General features: G+C 42.7%; 1 protein-coding gene across 1 annotated transcript; it reads left to right on the top strand.

The window, feature by feature from the left end:
* The first annotated feature begins 700 nt into the window (after positions 1 to 700).
* ntf3 (neurotrophin 3) lies at positions 701 to 18,375 on the top strand. Its single transcript, XM_061668281.1, has 3 exons — positions 701 to 833; positions 4,897 to 4,987; positions 16,667 to 18,375. The coding sequence occupies exons 2-3, from the start codon at positions 4,964 to 4,966 to the stop codon at positions 17,585 to 17,587; spliced, it is 945 nt and encodes a 314-aa protein (XP_061524265.1). The 5' UTR covers positions 701 to 833; positions 4,897 to 4,963; the 3' UTR covers positions 17,588 to 18,375.
* Positions 18,376 to 18,627: the final 252 nt, after the last annotated feature.

Genomic DNA, 18,627 nt, shown 5'->3' with positions numbered 1-18,627 from the left:
ATCAAGGGTACTTTGCACACACATTGAGTTCAAATCTTCATAGCGCTAACCCTCAAGTAGGATTTTTTTTTTTTTAAGAACACTTTGTTGAGCCCCTTGTGGAGTACTTCCATGTGTCAGGTAGGTGCCAAAAAATGTTCAATAACATCCATCAGCAGCCTCCCCATTATGAGAGGGAAAAGACATTTATCGCATGCTGCTGTCGAGACGTCAGTGTATACGGCCATATGGATGCTACATATTTGACCTCAAATAAGTAGCTATCCTCAAATAAAATGCCTGTCCATCGAAATATGTCATTAGATGAAACTGGACTGTGGCGCAAAAAAGTTTGGAGACCACCGTTAACTCTGCTGAAAAAATATCACTGACATCATCGATTAATCTACTTCGACTCAACTTTCATCACATTATAGGCGACTGCAAAACATAGTTAGTCGTTCAACCCCGTGTGTGCACACAATATGATCAACAATACACTTCCAAATTTGAAGTCCCAATTCGGGACATACTGTACTTCCCTGCGCAACCTACGCGTGCGTGCACGCTCTTTGAAGCGACATGCACCAAGAGCCATCTGTCCTGCATCAGAGAGTTTGTGTAGATTATGTAGAGAGAGAGAGAGAGAGAGAGAGAGAGAAAGAGTGAGAGAGAGCATTACGCACACCCTGATCCTCTCCTTCCTTCCAGAACCAGTGTGGCGCACAGGCAGTTCGCAGCCCTCCTCAGTGGGAGAGAAGTTTTCGCCAAAGGATTCTGTCCAAGAATTAAAACACCTTCATGTCGACTCTGTTGGATACTAACCGGCCGATGCTATGGTTACCTTTATTACGGTAGGAAGACTAACTTTTGCTGGCGTATCGCTGTGGAGCGTTTGATAACTTTAGAGTGACAGATGACTAAAAGCCCGCACAAAGTAAAAGTATAGAGTTAGGTAGTGTTGAAGTGGCTGCAGAGTGCATTTCAGAAAACCTTTGAATGAACTGAACTGGGCACCAAAGGCGGGTTTAAAAGCTCCGAAGGACTGCAGAGTAAATATTTACCTTTTGTACAACACGCAAGTTTTGTGATGTATTTAAAAGCTTGTTTCTTCCAATCCAAAGCCGCATAACACAAACGAGACGCGGCAGGGAGGAGAGGTTCACCATGCCTTTGTGCAGGTAGAGGGTTGGGTTTCTTTAAGTTGCGCATAAATATTGTGTGAGTCCCCTGGAGCTGTGTGGGAAGGCGTGTAGACGTGTCCTAGGGAGTGGAACAGCTTGTATTTTTAGAAATTGAAGCCTATTCAAGTTGTTCATATACTCATTTCACACAAAGACAAATTTAACAATATCTGGGAGCATACTTTCAATTTAAAGTATATTGGACACATATTCAGCCCATTATTTTTAACACAGACTAACTATCCACTCCTGCAACAGCTATTCTTGTAATTGACATTTGTTACTCCTCCGCATACTTACACAAAAGTTCATTACACAACTGAAAAATAGTCGCTAACAAACGTATGACACCGTGAACTTGGCATATACATGACAGACTTGAATTTACAGAGCAAATTGAACTTTTTAATTATACTCCTATTTGTCTGGGTTAAAGTACCTCAAAGTCCTATCGATGTGCAGGTCGAGTAGTTGATTTCGCATGTTTCCATGCCTTAAAGGCAGGTTTATGTATATAGTAGGTTTTTGTGCAAGTGAGAGAATACAGTATGGTGAATATCACGATGCTGTCCTGTGTTGGTTCGTGCACGGGCTGCTATCCCAAAGGGTTGCTTTTGCTTGGGGTTGAATTCCCCAAGTGTCCAGGGCGTCGCTATCAGTGCGGGTCTTAATCAGAATGTTTCCAAAGTAAAAGCGAATTAATGCCCAAATTAATCTGCTTTTCACTCAGCGTGGGCATATTATGTGTGTTACCTTTTATGTGACGTAAGTGTACAGTGAACGAACATAATGGAGCCACTTCACTGAAATGGCGTTTGCGTCAAAGTTAAGCGGGTGTGAATGTGAAAGTTTGGTTGCAGGTTTTCCCCGCTGCTGCCAGTCAACTCGAGTGTGTGTCAGTGGGTGTCGGCGTGCACTGAGGCCGCCGAACAGCTGTCGCAGGGGGCGGATTGGACGCCCTCCCGCCCGTGCCATGCAGACACACAGCAGGGTGAGGAATGAGGACGTGTAGAAGGAGACAAGCGATGCGCCACTGCTCTGTCTACTTTACAGGCCCTTACAAAGGCTGTTCAATGCAGCTTGATGGCAACTTACTACCATGGCGTTGGGCTATTGCATGCCAGTGGGGGACAGCTACAACAATTCCGTTGAAGAGTGTTCATTCCGTTTTGTAGCAGGTGAAATGAGAAAGAACATTAAGTCGATAAATGCCTCCGAAGGACATATTGTTTGACTCATCATTACTTTGATAAACTGACCAGAAGAATATATTGTACTTATTGTTGGTTAAACTTTTTTTTTTTTTTGGTCATGTACTTGACCCAGATTTGTGCATGTTAGGAGCGAAGATGATACGGCCATTGAAAATAAATAATCCATGAGGGAGGCTGACCGCCAACAGTTCATGTAAAATCACGTCATGGCTGAAGGGTTATTTTTTATAGACTTTTATCTCCATTAAATGATGCACTGTTTACTTTGGAAGGAGGAGTCACATCTTCACAAGAGTCTTAATGGAATCGTTTTGGTTGTAAGAGCAAACATTTATCCCTGTACCCTAAAAGTGTGTTCAATATGAGAACAGATTAAATGGACAACACCCTGTTTGGAAGCACTCTTGCATTTTTTTTTAGAGCTACAAGCGGGCATATGGAGGATAAGCTATTCGAATTACATAATGTTGATCTGTGGCACCTTCATTGAGGCCGACTGACAAACTGGCCAAATGTGTTGAGTTGCGCTCTTCGGAACTTCGTTCGGGTTTCGTTGACCTAAACGAAGAGTCTATCTGCTTCATGAGAGCAATCCTGTACATTCCCACTTTTGTGTGAAAGCTTTGGGAAAGTGTCTTGTTTGTTCCTCAGTGCACGAGGTGCTATAAATGCATAGTTGGAACAATTAGAAAAGCCTTACTGACAGGCACATAGCCCCGAAGTCAACCCCAATTCATGTAAGTTGTCAAGTTTTGTCCACATTCAGTGCAGTCCGTATGTACAACGAGAACTCCTTGTTCTCAGGAAAAAGTCGCTCTGAGACAAAAAAAATCTGGATCAATGGCAGAAACAAAATGATGGGGTCTGACGAGTCCATATTTGATGTTGCTTCAGAATGATAGGGCTCCTCTTTGACCAACCACCTTGATGGGATTCTTCCACACCAAACCCATTCAAGCATGCCTCTATGGACCTTGTTTTGGTCCCAAAATGTGCAGAATCAGAATGATATTTACTGCTCAAGTCAGAACCATATGCCGTACTCGTCTAAAAGTCCACAGTCCAATAGTTCCGTGCCAATCAGTTGTTGGAAGACGTCAGCATCCCAGTGATGGACATGCGGTTGTGCTCGGATCACATTGGGCTCTTTCATCTTATGTGGTCGCAATTTCCGAGCCCCGCTGGCTCCATGACAGTTTATCCTTTGAGCAGGGTGTTTATATGCTGCACATTCTTATGCTTCGTACAAGCGAAGAAAACACAAGGAGTTTCATGAAGCACATGCCGTACAGCTTCCGTCACACAACATGATGCACAAAAAACACGAGTGAGTTATTGCTTTGCGCTTGTGCCCTCGCGCTTATCAATACAATTCAAGTTCAATGAAGATGAACTCCGACAGTTCGCATTCTCTGTTCTATTGATCTTGACTAAATCAAGTGGTTCCGAGGTGAGGTTCTGCATTCCCGGGAATTCAGTCAGATGACCGCTCGTCCCTCATCTTTCTGTTCATTTTGACCCGCTAATCTGCTTCTCTGTCTGAAACAATTTACCTTATCTCCCTGACTTTCACTGTCTGGATCTGTATGCACCTCGTTTTTTTTTCTATTTACGACCTCTTCTCCATCTTTTCATCTCTTCATTCATCTGCTTCTTTTCTACTTTCAAAAGTGGACTCTGTGACTTGCTGATAACAGGAGCGACTGTGGAATGATGCCCAGAGATGTGATCACGCAAATGAAAACCCTGAATTCTTTACTATGTACATACGACCTCTCGTTTCATCATTCTGAACAGGTAAGGTGCACCCAGTCCAGGGTTTGTAGGCAGCTGCAGCCTATCCCAGTTGACTTTGGGCCAAAGTTGGATTACACCATGCGCACAATTGTGAGATTGTGACGAGTGTCTAAAAGTGCGTGCACCTGGTTAATCGGTTGGCAGCACAGTGCCGGTGTGCTGCGATGACATGAGACGCCCGTAGGTGATCTGTGGCGACGTGCGAGGCCGCTTTGATATTTGAGCTGACAGATGTCGCAATGGCCGGCGGGTAGAACTCGCTGCCCAGTGTGTCAACCGCACACGCACACACAAACACAAACACCCACACACACACACACACACCCACACACAGACACCTAATCCTTGCTTGTCCTGCCATTTGGTTTTAACCCTAACCTTAAAATAAAACTAATCCTAACTTTAATCTCTACACTGAAGCTAAATATTGAAGCCTAAATGTGACTCTTATAGAAGTCAGGGCCCAGCTCCCTCTCGATCCGACTTGCTAGTTTGGAATGCTAAATAATGCTGTTTTGCTGTTAAATTGTAACACTTGTGTGGTGCATTCATGCACTGTTGTGTGAGAGTAAAATGAAATTACAACCATTTGGGATGAGTCAGCCCAAAACAATTAAACAGTTAGACAAAGTATGAAAGTAATGTTACAGGTTGTAACCAAACTTTACTTTCACACGGCTGCACTTTCACCAACCCCATCATAACATGAACGTCATTTCCAGGTACTGGGCTTGAGAGGTAGAAAGAGATTTGGACGTCAGAGGGAGCGTCCAATTAGCTACAAATTGGATGCCGACTGCCAAACAAACCAAGGTGAGCAAGATCTGCTGTCTGAAAGAATTTCTTAAAATTGGTTGATGGGCTCTTCTGTGAGAAAACTGATTTTGGAGATGAGGTGCAATTGAGCTGGTGAACAACTTTTATAGTACATGTACCGTAAATAATTGGTGGACGTCTCATGGATTGCATTGTTGTCATCCATGGATTGCATGCATTTCTACGTGCAGTTGTTTACCGCTCTTTCATTGGGTTTCATTAGCGAGGACGAACATACCACAATTCTGGTCGGTTTTCATTTAGAGTTATAGTGTCAGTGCGGCAGTTCGCATCCTGGAATAAATACTACTCGGTCCGTGCTGACTAGCAGATCCACCCTAAAGTGCAACTGCCCACTCATCTCTGTTTTTTCAGTCAGTGTGAGAACAAAGTGAAAGTCAGACTAGTGTTGTCCCAGTGGAGAGTGGGATAAGAAATGGACGGACATGTGTGACTAATCAAACTTCTTTTGTTTTACAAATAACATTATGTCAGGGACACATTAAATTATTTGTACTACCTTTCTGTTGTGTTTTAACTGACATGGGGATCCCATTGGGAAGCCACATATGGGTTTGGCTTTGTATCGCAGGGAGTGTTGTCGTGCTCTGATTAGACATGGTGCCGGCGCTGCTTTGTACTGCGGATGAGAAATGCTCCCTTTTGCCGTTTCCTACTTGCTGCTGCTGCAACCCAACAGACAAAGTTAATGCATTTAAATGACGTTACTTCGTGCTTTACAATGGCTAAATTTAACCTCTGGTCACAGTCCATAAAGCGTATAAATACACATTCACTGCCATTGACGGCTTCAGAAGTTAAATATCCATGTTGACTGGGAAGGCTGGCAGTTAGTCCTCAGTTGTCTTACATTTGTATTTTTGTGACAAAATCTCAAGTCAGAAGACACTGTAACTGTGCTTCCGTGAATTTGCATAAAATTAAAACATGATAGCCTCAAATGTCCTCATCTGATTTTGTTTAACCTCAATAATCAAGTCACGAGTTGACTTCACCATACGATATCGACAGTGTATAGAGTCAAAGCAGTCAATATCTCATTCAGGGATCACATGCAGATGACAGCAAATGTGAGGAAAAACAATGGCAGAGCAGCTCAAATAATGAGTTGCTTTTAAAGTGGAAACTTGGCCATTATCTTCTGTTGTTTTCTTTATTTTTAGGTGAATCATGTGCACTCTGTGAGACATGATTTGCTACCAACTCTTTTGATTGTGATCTAAGAGCCAAAATAAACAACTGATAATTACTTCTCCAAATTTGATCTTTTGTGTTTTTTTTTGTGTTCTACAAAGTTAACTTAATATGTTGTGGTCATAAATTGTTGCTGTTCCAAGAGTTAGGGAGCCTCAGGACTTTCCAGAGCAGCAGGATGTGACATCAATAAATATAAGTACTGTGAAAAAGTGTTTGCCCCCTTCCGGATTCCAGATTACATTTTAATGTATCACCAAGAAAACCCAAGCAAATAATGTGTTCATTCTTTTAAGGAAATAACATCCAAACCTATCTATGTGAAAAAGTATTTGCCCCCTGAACATAATCACTGGCTGCGCCACCCTTGGTAGCAATAACTAAAATCAAGTGTTTGCGAGAATTAAGTGATGAGTCTTTCGCATCGCTGTGGAAGAATAACTCGACTAAGATTGGAGGGTTTCTCGAGCATTAACTGTGTTTAAGGTAATACTACAGCATCAGTGGCGTGCAAAGGTCTGTTGTTGCCCGGGGAACACCGAACGCGTTGGTGATGCCCCTTGCAAACCAATCATCAACGGGGGTTGCGTGAGTGCTAACGTAAGTTTTTCAGCCTCCAAAACCGCTCGTCAAAAAGGGTGCTCGTCGAAGTTTTTACACCTCAATGGATGTTTTTCCTCAGCAATATGCACATCGTCGACAGGGTAGGAGTGGGCGGGGGCTAGTTCGATGCCCACCAAAACCCGTTTGGATGCTCGGAATAGGAGTCGTCTCCCCAAAAAAAACCGAGCAACAAGTTCATTTGAATTCACGCTCTTTGTCATGAACGTGAAGATGTATTGGCGGCTCCTTGTGCTGCGCACTGTCTCCAGCTGATGAACACGTGCATTGGCTGTGGACTATGAAATACTACCAACGCACACACAACAGAGGAAGGAAGGTCAAAGCCACTGTAGAGCCTTACTAGTCTATTCTTGTGTTAGTGATTCCATTAGGCTTGGTGCTGGATTAACGTCGCCTGATCTTCGAGGGTGATTTGGTAATAATACTAAATCAACTGTACTCTCTCTGTTTTATCCACACAGCTTGTTTGGAGTCCAACAATCTCTTCCTGAGAGTGCAGACAGGTCTATTCACTCAGTGAGATTGGAGATGTTGTCAATTGAAGAGACAGTGGTGGGAGATGAATTAGCAAGAGGGCCTTTTGGTTTGTGAAAGTTTTTTGCTGTTGAACATAAGAAAAAACATTTGAACAGAAGCAAGTACAGTTAGAGAACTGAAAATATGGAAGCATTCAGTATGCAAACATTTCACTTGTACAATGAACCTAATTCTATTACTAAAGCTACTGTATATAGCTCAACCCTTTAGGTACCGTACAACTATAGTTGCTTAGTTACACACTGCTTCTGGTTTATTTGATCATTATCTAAAATTACACTGATTTCTACAACAACAATGACTTTTTATGACAGGAAAAATAATCATTTGATAAAAGCTTGGCAGCCAAATGGGCCATGGTTAAAAATGAGCAGTTCGAGGGCTGTACAGACATTTTCAATGACAAGGCACTGGGCCTTTCATTCATTCAAAACATTTTCCTCACGAGGGTCGCGGGCGTGCCGGAGCCTATCCCAGCTAACTTCGGGCGAGAGGCGGGGTACACCCTGAACTGGTCGTCAGCCAATCGCAGGGCACATACAAACAAACACTCACTCCGCACTCACATTCGCACCTAAGGGCAATTTAGAGTCTTCAATCAACCTACCACGCATGTTTTTGGGATGTGGGAGGAAACCGGAGTATCCGGAGAAATGCAAACTCCGCACAGGCGGGGCCAGACTTGAACCCGGCTCCTCAGAACCGTGAGGCTGCTGTGCTAACCAGTCACACACCGTGCTGCCGGCATTGGGCCTTGTCATGGAAAAAGGCTTGTCATGGAAATGGTAATAAATATTCAGCATCATCCGATTAATCCCTAAATTGGAGATTCAAGATTAATAGTCCTGACAGTTCAACACACTCACATGAGCCTTAAAATAGTTAATTTTTTATATTCAACACAAACATTCTTGCCAGCTAACAAAAGATGTTTCTTAGCTGGCAAGAATGAACAAATTCTTTCACCAGACAGTAGAAATTGCATGTTGTGGGCACTGAGCGGTCCTGTTATGTCTGTTTGGTCTCTTACGTAAGGGAAGGCGAGCCCCATGAACCCTTGTCCTGAGCTATAACACTAAACACTAAACTAAACAGGTGGTGGATTGGATGGTACATCCAAAGCGAGTTTTGCATCATGGGTCCTTTCACTTGCGCGCTCAGTCGAACAGAACTATGCTTTTGTGTTGTAACAACACCAGAAAAACCAGCAAGTGGAAATATGACTTCTACTCAGTATGTTTGACTGATATATTGCATGACTTTTATTGTCTTTATATACAGTATCAATAAATTGAGAAGGTTTTAAAATGGGGCTGTTTTTAGGTTGGCGTCATGCAATCTTGTACAAATAAATAAATCAATATGGGGAAAAGGAGCTTTTGAACGTACATATTAGTCATAAGCCAATGGACGGACACGATCCAGCTCTGAATCGTAAATGCGGGATTTTGAAGTGTAAAATTAATGCGTGAAATCCTCAACATAGTGCACACGGAGGGAAAAAAAGGCAATGCAAAGCCAAATGATGACCAGTGTTGTAAATCAATCCTGATGTATATTATTCTCTCACAATAGAAAAATAGCCCACAAGGTCCATAAATTTAACTTTCATATATTTACACACATCTTTCAAGTGTGGTATATTTTACTCTACCTACTTACTAATTTACTTGAAAAAATTGCCTGCTAATAATCTCAAGTCAGCTGTCGCCACCACTAACGCACTCTGACAGCAACTTCCCGTCACGTAGATGAGGCCACTCATACTTGCGAATCACCAGCCAAACGAGTATTGTCATGGCGTAATGACTTGATGACTTACCTGCCTTTAAGGCCACAAAACAGTCAGTCAAATTCCCTGCTATGATTGGAATTATGCTCTTCCCTGAGTTGGCACCCTCAGGGCTGAAAAAGGTGAGGTGTAGGTTGGAGGAAAATATGGAGCCTATTTTAAGACACTCACTTGCATAATCTGTGCCAAATTCTGCCTTTCAAAATTTCTGTCTGCTTGATTGGCATAAGCCCACAGTCGCCACTGTTTGTACCAATACAAGCGGGATGAACTCTCCACCCTCCTGTTAATCTTTTCGAGGCCCAATTTAGCCAGTGGTGACGAATGATCACGAGGAGGATGAAAACTCAGGAAAGCCGCAGATATGACCTTACTGTTGACGTTTTTCTCCATGCGACATCCCTTCAATGCACAAACATCTGGAGTCATTAGAGCTCAGACGACACCGGGTGAAAATCCCGGGGAGGATTTGTTGCTTTGGCACGCTGTCCTCTAAAGCTCTGACACGAAGTGCCCCGTCTGCATTATCACTGGGGGTCTCCATGTTAACTGCGACACTCACCACAGTCCCTCTCAAACAACCGAGCAGATTTTTTTTATTTCCCCCCCCACTTAATATCGGAAAAAAACAAAATATTGTGAAAAGCAAACCGTAGTGCCCGACAATCAAAAAGTTAACAAAATTAAAAAAAAAGAGTTCACGCCTATCAGCCTGTGGACAGTCGGTAGAAGTCCGTGTGGTGATGCTAACTACTTCTCTAGTGTGTCTTTTATCCAGACTCTTAAAGTCTACGTATATTTCCATTTGCGCTCTTATTGCATTTAAATAAACAATTTAGAATTCACAGCTCTGCCTAATGTAATATCACGACGGGAAGGCTGAAATAAACATGAGTCTGTCGCTGAGTGCATGCCCTCGCGCTCCTGCTCTCCTCCTGCTGCATGCAACAATTAATCACGAATTAGTTTACAGCTCCTTACCTTTGTAGCCTGGCAGCCAAAACGGAAGTTAAATCACTTTGTCCTTACCATCGGTTCAGCGCAGCATTGACCTTATTCGCACGCTCACGAGTTAACCCGAGCAAAGCTGAGGTTAGGAGGTTAAGTGCTATAGTAACAATATTTGTGTTACAGACAGATGTGTTTAGAGGATGATCATTCGAAACATTTCATTACAGTGCATGGTAGTTGTCCATTTTTTGGCAAAATCACACACAGTTTCTGAACTGTCGAATTAAAGAGAGACAGGTGCTTGTAGACCTGATTGTCGGTGTGTGTGTTAAAAACAGCGTAAAGCATTTAATTAGGCCAGAACTTTCACAGGAAATGATCCGTCGCTTGGTGCTGACGGCAAAGATGATAAGAGTGTTTTTATGAGAGTGGACTGCAACCGCTAAATAAAATGCAGTTTCTCATATGACTCATTGCTCCGAGATAGTGCAAACAACTAGTATATTAAAGTGGTTTGCCTTGGATAATGGAAGGGTGAATCCCTGCCATGCCGGAATAATGTGCCCCATCTATATATGTGGGCATCACATTTTCTTAATTCGGACAATTTACATGTTGACGTTTTTTTTTTTTTTTTTTAAATAAGTTTCTACAGGGCGGCACAGTGGACGACTGGTGAGAGCGTAAGCCTCATAGTTCTGAGGACCCGGGTTCAATCCCCGGCCACGCCTGTGTGGAGTTTGCGTGTTCTCCCCGTGCCTGCGTGGGTTCTCTCCGGGCACTCCGGTTTCCTCCCGCATCCCAAAAACATGCATTAATTGGAGACTCGAAAATTGCCCGTAGGTGTGACTGTGAGTGCGAATGGTTGTTTGTTTGTACGTGCCCCTTGCGATTGGCTGGCAACCAGTTCAGGGTGTACCCCGCCTCCTGCCCGATGACAGCTGGGATAGGCTCCGGCACGCCCGCGACTCTAGTGAGGAGAAGCGGCTCAGAAAATGGATGGATGGATGGAGGTTTCTACAGTGGTTTGCTTATTTGAGTCCCAGGTAACCTGGGCGAATGATATTGTCGGAGGGAGTCCCATGGTCACTTCCGTTGTACTTTAATGCGGCTGTGTTGTGCTGTTAACGTGTTGTGTTAACGGGGACAGACACATACACCGACACACGCACACACCCGCTGGCAAGAGATCAAAGCTACATTTGGCTTGCAATCAGAGCGTCCATCCATGCATCCGTCTCACACTTTCTCTTTAAAACAACTATGACAAGGGCCCGATCATTTCTATGACTCATATCTGATTGGCAGGTGCGCATGGTGTCGTGCGTTTGAGAGCGCGGCCGCTCTGAGCTGTGGCAAAGCAGGAAGCTGTGTTGAGATTGGAGAGCAGGTGAGGCGAGGAACTTGGCAAGTTACCCGGCTGACATGTAAGGGGACGATAAGAAAAGGCTGAATGTGAGCCAATAGAATTTTGAGATGACAAATGAAGATAAAAGATTCAATTCGAAGTTCTTGCATCGAGAGGAGAGACCTGACACAGGTACAATGGGTCTAAAATGTTAAGAAGAGATATGAAGTAGCTTCAGTCTGAATATGTTTTATTCCTTGACGCTGATGACCACACTCGGGTGCAATTAAGTTTCTGAAACAACTGCAGATCTGATGAATACAATTTAGAAAGAATCACTCGACCTACCGCTTCAATGATTCAATTTTCTTTTAAACACACACAGCACACACGGCTGAGGAAATCCAAGATATAGTGCGCTTATTTTGTCTCAACATGTTTCAAAGACAATCTTACCTTGTCTCTGTACCGGAGGGATGCGCAAAACGGCGATGGTAATCCAAGCAGAGTTTCTCAGAAGAGCTTTATACTAAATCACATGCTGGACCAGAAATGCTGGATCAGAACCTGCAAAATGAATAAATGAATGAATAAATAAATAAATCACAGAGTTTTTAAATTCTGCTATTTGATGTTTGCATGCTAAAGTAATTGATGAGCAGTCTTGAAATTGGGTAAATACAGTAATTAAAACAGCGGTGCCTTTAAAGCAAAGCAAAGCAAAGCAAATTTATTTATATAGCACATTTCATACACAAGGTAACTCAATGTGCTTGACATGATTAAAAGCATTTAAAAACAAAGAAAAAAAAACCAGCATATAAACATTTAAAACAGCATACAGTGCAAGAAATATCATTTAAAAGTGGAAATGCTCTAAAAAGCATGGGAAAATAAGTAGTTTTTAACCTGGACTTCAAAACATGCACACTTGTGGCTGACGTCACTTCTGTTGGCAACTTATTGCATTTGTCTGCAGCATAATAGCTAAGTGCTGCTTCACCATGTTTACTTTGGACTCTGTGCTCCACTATTTGACCTGAGTGTGTCGTTCTCAGAGCCCTACTGCGTTTACATTCCATGAGCATTTCATTCATGTATTCAGGACCTAAACCGTTTAGTGATTTATAGACCAGTAGCAGAACTTTCAAATCTATTCTTAAGCTGACTGGAAGCCAGTGTAAAGACTTTAGAATTGGAGTAATACGCTCTGACCTCTTTGTTCTGGTCAGAACCCGAGCTGCAGCATTCTGAATGAGAAATAAGTTGAATTTGTTACGTCACATTCATATCTTAAATCATCTTTCCCCAAAGAAATGAAAGGACATTCTATTAATCAGTTTCAGCCCCTCAAAAAACAAAAACAAACAAAAATGTTCATTCTTCTGTCATTCACTGAGGATGAAGAATATCTGCCTACGAGTATTGTCGCTTACTTACAATGTGATCAGTCGAGGTGTTGCGCCACTGCTCGTGTTCAAGCACCCGTTGCTTCAAGGGTTATAGCACCGCAACACTGATGCTATTCTCTTGCCCGATTTCCCACAGCAGTCATCTTTCATTGGAAAGCCACTAAGCACCGTTGCAATGAACATCTAAATCGTTTACAGTTTGCATGTTTACGACTTTTCGGCATATAATATTGCCATTTCATCACGCGTCAAAGCCATCAATCATAGACTTGCAAGTGCTACATGCCATGAAGAAACGTTATCTATAAATCTTTTACCAAAGAACAAAGCGATCCAGATAAAATATAGCGAAACACCCAAGAAGGAGGGCGCCCGCTTGACAACTCAAAGGATGCCATCACTCATCTGCACACCCAACAGAGTCTATGTATCTATCGCGGGATATCAACATCTAGTCAGATCACAGATCCACTTCCATCTTTCTGATTATTATGTTGACAAAACACTCCACATGATCTTTTCCCTCTCTCGCTTCGGTTCCATAACAAACCCAAAACATCGTCCTCCGCAGTTTGATGTGAAACGACGATAAGGGCTTGACACTGGAGTACAAAAAGGTGGGTTGTGCAGTTCAAGCAGAGACCTAAACAAGTGCCTCATCAAGCCCTGGCCTGCCCCGAAACGTCTGCATTGCATGTTTGTGACAATGAAAGGTGGAGGGAAAACAAACAAACAAACAAACAAACATGAAAAAAGGAGCTGACACATTCAACTAAATTCTGCCTTGCCTGTATATTTTTTTGTAGCTTGCATTGGTGTAAAACCTCACCACAGAGCTTTGTAGGGGTACCTGAAAGGAACTTTTTATTTTCATATCATGATATGATGATGTTTTTGTTTGTCATACAAATGTGTTCTGTTGCTATGAGTAGTTCAACATGATTAAGTCTGGTTCTTTCCACAAACTGCAGTATCATTCTTTTGCCATGTCATTCATCTCCAGGGAGTGCCATTCATTAAGAATACTTATTTTGCTGCTTTCATAAATTGCCTTCAAAAATAAAATGGCACTTTTTTATTTTTTATTCTTTTTTTAATATCATTTTTTTTCTTTTCTTTTATAACTTCAATGCACTTTGAACAACCTTGGCGTGTCATCTAACTTGAGCCATTTGACCGTTATCTGCTTGTCGGATCCGCTCCGTTTAGCCTTCAGGAAGACATCTGCACCAATCACCACTGATACAATGGCCTGGATCACTGGCAACAGAACGACGCAGGAAGAATATTGAGCCAGTACGAATTGACAGTGTAATTAAAAAAATCTAATCAAATCACATGGAGCATTGTGGTGGTGCAAGACAAAGCTCCCTGAAACCCAGCATTCCAGATTCGCTCCATTTTATTTTGACCGCAAAACCATCTGAATGTCACATGAAAAATGAATTGTCCTTGAGCAAGTCTCACAGGCGCTTGATGGTTTTCTTGTAAACACCCTTCACGCTATTTCCTACTTTGACACTTTGGGCACAGCATTTCAGAGGTGGTGCTGATGACAAAGCAATGACATGGAATGATTTTGACATTGAAAAGACCAGAGCTTGAGAGTAATGCGGATGATAGCAGCTAAGTTGTTGTCATAGTAGCCCCAGATCGCCTACTACTCTGTCGACCAGCCAGGACGACGAATGTGTTATTCATTGCTTTGAAACTCAGACAGGTTGTTAACAAAGACAAGTATCCGTAGTATTTATTCTGCTTCATAACAAAACACAAAACTCACAACATTTTTCTTTTCCCTATAAAGGCCTGGCAGTAAGCTACATTGACACTGAACACACTTTAAAAAAAATTCTCTTTCGGCTCCCCGAGGCCTCAGATGCTTCTTCTTGCCCAAACCTGCCACTGGAGTAATTTACCGTATGTACACAATGCATTTGCTCTTTATGGAAAACAACATCAGCAGGCAAGGTTTTGGAGTCAAAGGTATGTACAGTATCTTCTCAGTGGGAGATAAACCGCAAGATTTTATCAGCTACAATCTCAGGGAATAACCAATAGTTAGGGTGTGAGTTATCGGGAAACAAATGTCAAACACACTCGTGAACAAATGACAAACTATAATAAGATTTGTCGGAATCTGCCTGAAATCAAGCGTGTTGTAAACACAGTTGTTATCAAAGCTGCCTTTATACAGAATAGCAATTAATCATATCAACGAAGATGAGCAACAGTTTTGATTTGAATATGATATGTCATAAACAGACTTGGTCCCTAATCCAACCGAAATTTGTTTGGTTCTTTCTGCACTATATGCGAACAAGTGGGAACGCTAACCTCAGCTCCAGCAGAGGAGGATGGGAATGCGCCGTGAGCTTTTCAGCTCCACCTATTAGTTAAAAGTGTCATCAGTGCAAACCAAAACAGGAAGGAGAACAACCTCACTGCAACACTGTTAATAGTTCAAACGAGCCCAAAAATACATTGAAAAGGATCAGTCGGGATTAAGACTGACGTTATATCAGCCTAAAGGATGCGGTGAGTAGCTTGTCATTTCTCAAACAATCATATCAGAAGCTTTGCACATCTCATTACTGTTTGAAGATAAATGTACATTATGTCATTACGATACCACATCATCGTCCAGGAAATAAGAATGTACGTAACATTTCATGACATCATGTTAAAATATAAAACAATTAAACTTGAGGGTATGTCCAATCGTCAAAGAAAGCACGCGTTTGCACGTGATGTGAAGGGAAAAGCATAAAGATTAGACGAGTCTGGGCCAATGAACTTAATGGAGGAATGGAAAATGTCGTCGGGGGAAAGAAGCAAGGCAGAATAACTGAGCTTGGCTTACTTCACTTGGCCTGGTCTGCAACCAATCTTATTTGGAAGGAAATGGTACACATTGGAGAAAGGATATAATAGAATATGACTGACCGGGAACAGTGTGTGTGAGTGTGTGTGCAGGGTCGTATTAAAGGGGGGACTGGGAGGGGACAGAGTAATTTCAGCTTGCAGCATCGAAGTCCAAAAGTTGCATTCCTTTTCATGTGGCCTCAAATCCCTGATGAGGCATGTATGCGCGCACGTGTGTGTGTGTGTGTGCGAGTGTGTGTGTGTGTGTGTGTGTGTGTGTGTGTGTGTGTGTGGGACAGTCTGCACAGTCATGACACCGTTTTGACTCTTACTATCAACGCTACTTTTTTTGTTTTGTTGTTTGTTTGGGTTTTGGCATGTTTGCCAATAGAGATGATGTTGACTGTTAACTGATAGCTTAAAGCAAACTGAACCATGCGCACTGTTACCGACAAGCTAGCACTATTCTATTTCTCAGGAAAACTTATTTTGGAAAAAACAGTGTTTCTTTAAAGAGGAACTGGGAAAGATTCTACCCTGGGGTTTTTACTTCCACGATTAATTCATAACAGAAACAAGCAGGTGTGATTGAAAAAACACTGCCCGTCTGACATCGTGTAAGACTGCGCAAATTTTGCGTCAGTTGATGTGAAATTTTATCCCAAGAAATAGTCAAGATCCTGGTCATGACCCTTGGGTGTCACTAATTTTCCCCAGCTTGCAAAAGATAAAGTTTGACAAGAAGCACAACAAAATCAAATGCTGCTGTATTTATAGCTTTATGGTATGCCGTGGTATGAAGCAGCATGTGAGTTCCCATGTGTTCTCGAGCCAAGACAAACATTGCCGCCACCCGTATAGCGAATTTCATCCCCTGCAGCGTCAGAATTAGATAGCAGTCTCAAACTTCCTCTGTCTGTCTGTCTTTGCAGATCTTACAGGTGAATCTAGTGATGTCCATCCTGCTCTATGTGATGGTCCTCGTGTACCTCTATGGTATCCAGGCAACCAACATGGAAAACAGTCGCCAGGGGCAACAGCAGCAGCAGCAGCAGCAGCAGCAGCAGCAGCACCAGCAGCAGCAGCAGCCCAGTCCGGACCCTTTAAACTCCCTCATCATCCAGCTCCTCCAGGCTGACCTGACCAGAGGCAGGACAAGGGGGAACCAGACCCAGCAGGGGAAAAGCAGGGACACGGACCACCGGGATGCGCTGCCGCCTCTCCACGGTGCTAGCCTGGTTCCGGAGGAACGCGGGGACGCAGAGCAGTGGGGAGAGGCGGGCCGCAGCGGCGAAAGCAACGCCAGTGTGGACGAGGGGCAGATAACCATGTTGAACTCGGACCTACTGAGGCAGCACAAGCGCTTTAATTCCCCCCGAGTGCTGCTGAGTGACCGGGCACCGCTGCAACCGCCGCCGCTGTATATGGCGGATGACTTTGTAAGCGGGGGACCAGAGGGCGAAACATCCGGAAACAAGACCCGGAAGAAGCGCTACACTGCACACAAGAGTTATCGCGGGGAATACTCCGTGTGCGACAGTGAGAGCCAGTGGGTGACTGATAAAACCCAGGGGGTGGACACGAGGGGAACCCCCGTCACCGTTTTGGGCAAAATTAAAACCAGCGTGACGCAGGATATTAAACAATATTTTTACGAGACGCGTTGTCAGACCCCACGGCCTTTCAAGGGAGGCTGCAGGGGCATTGACGACAAGAACTGGAACTCGCAATGTAAGACGACACAGACTTACGTGCGAGCGCTAACGCAAGTTCGCAATTCAGTCGGCTGGAGGTGGATACGTATTGATACTTCTTGTGTTTGCGCACTGTCCCGGAAACGTCACAGGACGTAAACCCGCCCAACCCAGAATTCTACGTTCCGTTTCCAGTTCACAGTGCTCTCCACCACAGGAATATGCATTGAAGTGGTGATATAAAATGACACATCTCTTGAAGAAAATCTGGGTCCATTTCAATGAATTTCATGCTGCAAATCCAAATCCAAATTTCATGGTGCAGCGTTGCTGTTTTGGAAGAACTCATCTGAGTCAGGGTGTGAAGGGGAACTGTATATATAAATTATTTAAATTATATGAAATGCATGTAGTTTATACATGTTTATCTAAATATAAATGTATGAATATATTTGTGTTATTTATTGAAAGAAGTCTGCTTCCAAAGGAACAAAAATCTTTAAAAAAAAAAAAAGAAGAAGAATACATGTCAATGGACTTATGTCAAGACTACAAGACCAAGCTGGGCTGCAAAGATGCTTCACACTGAGACTTATTATGTGCCTTGACCAGTGTGGCTGCAAAGCAAAGTGGGACACATTCACACGCAAAACAGGTGTAAAAACTTTCAGCAACAGTTTTGAGATTTGATTGGGCACACATACGATATATTAAAAATTGGCCAAACCACCTTTACAAACAGTTCATTCTGTGACGCTTTACACAAACTAAATCCAGAAATTGCTGTCAGTGAATGAAGTGATGGTTAAAACAACAAACAAAAAAAAGTTGTTCTTTTGTCTACACTGATGACCCTCGTCACGAAACTGGTGTCACAAGCAATATATGTTTTTTTTCCTTTTAATAAAATATATTAAAAAAAAAAAAAAAAGTAATGTTTGGAAATATTCCATGAGCAAAGACATGACACTGTATATTGGTTTACCACAGACTGGTGAGAGCATGTACTGTATTCCATTTCTTCAACACCAGTTCCTGTTGGGTTTGCAAAAAAAAAAAAAAAAAAAAGAAAGTTGGATGCACAAATTTGATTGCCATGTGAAAATACATGCCTTGAATCAATTTTGGCTTCAGAATTATTTTCCAGTGGATGCTGTCAGTTTAGATTCCACGCATGACATAAAAATATCCAAATTTGC

The sequence above is a fragment of the Phycodurus eques genome, chromosome 22 (genome assembly GCF_024500275.1).
Source record: "Phycodurus eques isolate BA_2022a chromosome 22, UOR_Pequ_1.1, whole genome shotgun sequence".
NCBI classification, from domain to species: Eukaryota; Metazoa; Chordata; class Actinopteri; order Syngnathiformes; family Syngnathidae; genus Phycodurus; species Phycodurus eques.
Note: the sequence above shows the minus strand (reverse complement) of the source record. Positions and strands in the feature narration are given on the sequence as shown.

Coding starts and splice junctions, on each gene's coding strand:
- ntf3 (XM_061668281.1), top strand. CDS start 4,964: ATGCCGACTGCCAAACAAACCAAG. Junction 4,988..16,666: donor CGACTGCCAAACAAACCAAG/GTGAGCAAGATC, acceptor CTGTCTTTGCAG/ATCTTACAGGTGAATCTAGT.